This window comes from Sordaria macrospora, chromosome 1 (assembly GCF_033870435.1).
Source record: "Sordaria macrospora chromosome 1, complete sequence".
In the NCBI taxonomy this organism is placed as follows: domain Eukaryota; kingdom Fungi; phylum Ascomycota; class Sordariomycetes; order Sordariales; family Sordariaceae; genus Sordaria; species Sordaria macrospora.
The window spans coordinates 5680391-5684281 of NC_089371.1; the positions used below are offsets into that span (position 1 = coordinate 5680391).

The 3891-nt window shown below is 52.8% G+C and overlaps 1 protein-coding gene across 1 annotated transcript; it reads right to left on the minus strand.

The window, feature by feature from the left end:
- Positions 1–1026: 1026 nt before the first annotated feature.
- SMAC4_01499 (uncharacterized protein) lies at positions 1027–3891 on the minus strand. The gene is made up of 3 exons (XM_003352618.2): positions 2760–3891; positions 2378–2694; positions 1027–2319 (listed from the first exon to the last, which is right to left on the minus strand). The coding sequence occupies exons 1-3, from the start codon at positions 2858–2860 to the stop codon at positions 1055–1057; spliced, it is 1683 nt and encodes a 560-aa protein (XP_003352666.2). The 5' UTR covers positions 2861–3891; the 3' UTR covers positions 1027–1054.

Sequence of the window (3891 nt, forward strand, 5' to 3'; positions counted from 1 at the left end):
TGAGAACGAACGGTGGTGTATCAAAGGCATTGGTTCCATGGCTGTTCAAGCGGCGCCTACGTGAACAATGGCTGTTGTTGGGTGCCGTCGCTGAAACGAATTCGAGCATCACAAAGAAATGCCAAGCGCCTCGCTTGGGCGTTTGCCATTCGAGGCCAGTCCCGTCACTGAAGTCATCAGTTTCTGACAAGTACAGACATATCGAAGAGAAAGAACCCTCCTGCACCCATCATACCTTGCCTCCGCAACCATATATCCGACAATGTCCTGTCATAAATTACGGCCATCTTTACGGGTAATTTCAGAATTTCCCAATGTATTCGCTATGACGGATGTCACAGCCAGACGTAATTAGGAGCTCAACACCACGACAGCAAAGTGGTGATGCAATGTGACAGCCCGAGAAGAGGTGCACTGTGACGTGCACTGAGAGGGGAAAAGGGGGAAATTTTACGGCTGCGAGAAGTCGGCTTTGGACGTCAGGTACTACGAACCCTAGCCCTCTGAAACAATAAGTGCGTATAAGTCGGTCTTCCCATCTCGGGAGCATCTCGGGAGCATCATGCACTAAACAGTGACCAGACAAATATCTTATAATTTTTTTTTTTATTCAAGATAGGTATGAGCCAAAAGATCTAGCATCTAACTAGTCCATCTATCGACCGACCAAAGTACTCGACTTCTATGGGGTATACGCGGGGGTATTTATACACCAAAACCATCAAGCAGTGGTATAATGCAAAGAATGCAAAAAGGGAAGAAAAAGCAGAAAACAAGGTCGCGCAAATGAGGCGCCAGTAAACCACAAACATGGGGGCATCTGTCAAAAGACATGACTGACAGATGCCAACAGCAACAAAAACCAAACACCCGGCGGGTATCATCATCACACAAGGGTTATGGCCGTAAAACCCCTTTCTCTTTCTTCCATCTCTTTCCTCATCAATGCTTTCGTCGTTCCGTATGCATATAACATCCATTCAACCTCCTCATTTTCCTTTTCCTTCTTTTTCCCAACCATTCATGTCATAATAAAAGGACGTCTTCAAACTCATTAACGCTCGCTCTTGGTGTTGATACCATCACCGAAGCCGGACTCGACACCGCGCTCGTCGACGACATCGACGTGGGCGGGGGTGTCACTGTCGCTCTGGTCGGTGCGGTCGCGCGACTTCTCCTCGTCGCGGCGGTTACCGCCCTCGCCGTTGGAATCGCGGTCGACGAGACCATACCTGTTGGCATAGGTTTCGATCTCCTCGGGAGCGAGATGAGGCAGCTCCTTGGCGGCCTTGACGTACGACATCTTGTCGACATAGCCCTTGGCGAAGATGATGTCGATCTCCTCGAGCGAGCGGCGGGCCGTCTCGGGGTAGAAGAAGTAGATGATGGGAATGAAGGAGGCGTTCATGCAGGCGAAGAAGAGGTAAGTTCCCCAGCCAATCTTGTCGACCATGATGGGAGTGACCATGACGATGAGGAAGTTGAACATCCAGTTGGCGCAGGTAGACACGGCGTTGGCCTTTCCACGAGTGCGGATGGGGTTGACCTCGGCGGGATAGAGCCAGGGGAGGGGAAGCCAGGTGGCACCAAAGAAGGCGATGTAGGTGAAAAGACCGACGGCGGCGCCGCGGGCCTTCATGGGGTCGTCGGGGATCAAGCAGGAAAAGACGATGACCATGGAAAGCATCTGGCCAACGCTACCGATCAAGAACAGACGACGGCGACCGACTCGCTCAATGACAAACCAGGAGACGGTAGCGAAGATGGAGTAGACGATCATGTTGATACCACCCAGCAACATGGACATGTTGTGGGTCTCGCCAATGGAATCCTGGAAAAGGATAGGGAAGTAGTAGATGACGGCGTTGCAACCACCGACTTGCTGCATGATCTGAGAGCTGGAGCCGAGCAAGAGACGACGGAAATGCTGGGTCTTGCCGCCAGTAAAGAGAGCCTTGAATGGAGTGCTCTTCTGGCCGTAACCGCCGGAAGCACGGAGGGAGTCGACAATAAGGTTGCGCTCCTGGAGGGTCTCGGGACCGTCGATCTCGTAACCACGGAGAGCAGCAATGACCTTGTCGGCGTCCTCGGTGCGGCCGTGGCTGAGAAGCCATCTGGGAGACTCGGGAAGGTAGAACATGGGGATGACGATGAAGATGGCGAAGATAAGCTGGAAAGCGATGGGGAAACGCCAGACGAGGTCATCGGGACCGTAAGACGCGCCGTAGTCGATCCAGTAAGCAATCAGGGTGCCAAAGGCAATGACACCACCTTCAATGCAGATGAGAAGACCACGGTTCGATGTCTTTGAGCATTCAGCTGCAAAAGGCGGTTAGCGTCGTTTTGTTTGTCCATGGTTGGTGAGGCCGGGACGTACCTTGGTAAGTAGGAATGGTCGACGTGTTCATGCCGTTGCCGAAACCCATAACGACTCTGCCGACGAACAGTTGAGCAAAGGGGCTGGAGCCGGCCTGGCAAGTAACCTGAATAATGACACCGAGAGCCATGATGAAGGCGCCCACCATGATATTCTTGCGTCTGCCCAGCAAGTCGCCGGTCCAGAGGACAAACATGGCACCGAGCAAGCATCCGATTTCGTAGATAGCAGTGATGAGACCCTGCATGGTCGAGTTGTCTTTGGTTTCGGTGAAGAAGTTGTTGAAGGCGGGGGCGGTAATGATACCGCTCATGACACTGTTTCAGGTCTGTTAGCATTCGGTTTCGTTTTCTTGGTGAGGTTCGTGGTGTTGACTGCTCACCCTTGATCATAGCCGAAAAGAAGGAAGCCAGTGGTGGCTACAGTCGAGACAGCCAGAGAGAGTGGTCGGCCTGAGAGGCCCAGAAACTTTGGAGGCGCCATATTGGGTTGGCTCAGTGGGATGGAATGTGACGGATGACGGAATTCGAGATCAAGACTTGCTCTGGGTGGGAGCGAGGCCGTGGATATTTAAACTTCATCGAGGTCGAACCCAAGCATGGGAGGCGGACACCATGACCGCAGGCCAAGACGAATCAAATACAAGGAGAGGTCCCATGTCGCCCATGTTCAGTGTGAAGTGTGAACATCTTTTTGCCAGGGCCTTGCGAGGACCCCAAACGGCGTCCCATTGCGTTGTGAAACCAGTGACAAGCGGTGGGACTCGTAGATGTTGGGTGCGTGGAGAATGAGGACGATCACAGACTCGGAGTCGTGCGTGGGGAGGCCAGCGGCCAGCGGGTGAACTACGGGGAAGCAGACAAAGTGGAAGTGTTCATCTTGTCCCCATTGGGCCGCGTCGTGCTCGGTGAAAGCTCATTTGCTGGCTGGGGGTCCATCGAGGTACACACGGTGAAGATACGTTACTGTGACCCCGGTTTGTATTTGGGTCGTATCCAGTCGTATTGATCCCCTTCTTTCCATCTGTGGTTTTGGAGTCTCTCGCATCTTTCCTTTGCTTGCAATGGAATTCTCTCGCCTGAAGAGGCTATCCGCGGCGCCTTCCACAGTCGTTAGCCAAGACACCAGAGGCAACAGGCAAATGCAGGGTCGTGGTTTCCAGGAATTGGGGGTCGGTCATCATGTCATTATCAGCCGTCATCATTTGTCCAAGTTCACGGAGGACATGTCCCTTTCTGGAATCCCGTTCGAATGTTGGATCTGTGATGGACAGAGGCAGCCTTGTTGCCCATGAACATCACTACCACCCGGCTTGCACCCTCGCCTTGGTCTACTGCAGCCGGCCTGGTAAGCGCACTTGAGCAGATGACGATCAGGACCATGATCGTCCCCATGTTATTCCTGATAAGCCAAGTACTGCATTTCTGTGATCAGGGCTCCCATTCCTACTTGTGCAATGGCCTATGGTACAGACCACACAGCTAGTTTAGCTTATTTATACCACGTTGTTTCCT

Bases quoted from the DNA above. Each gene is read 5' to 3' on its own strand.
- SMAC4_01499 (XM_003352618.2), bottom strand. From the start codon at position 2,860: ATGGCGCCTCCAAAGTTTCTGGGCCTCTCAGGCCGACCACTCTCTCTG. The intron at 2,695-2,759 runs GTGAGCAGTCAA...GACCTGAAACAG, and splicing joins CTTTTCGGCTATGATCAAGG to TGTCATGAGCGGTATCATTA. The intron at 2,320-2,377 runs GTACGTCCCGGC...CGCCTTTTGCAG, and splicing joins GACCATTCCTACTTACCAAG to CTGAATGCTCAAAGACATCG.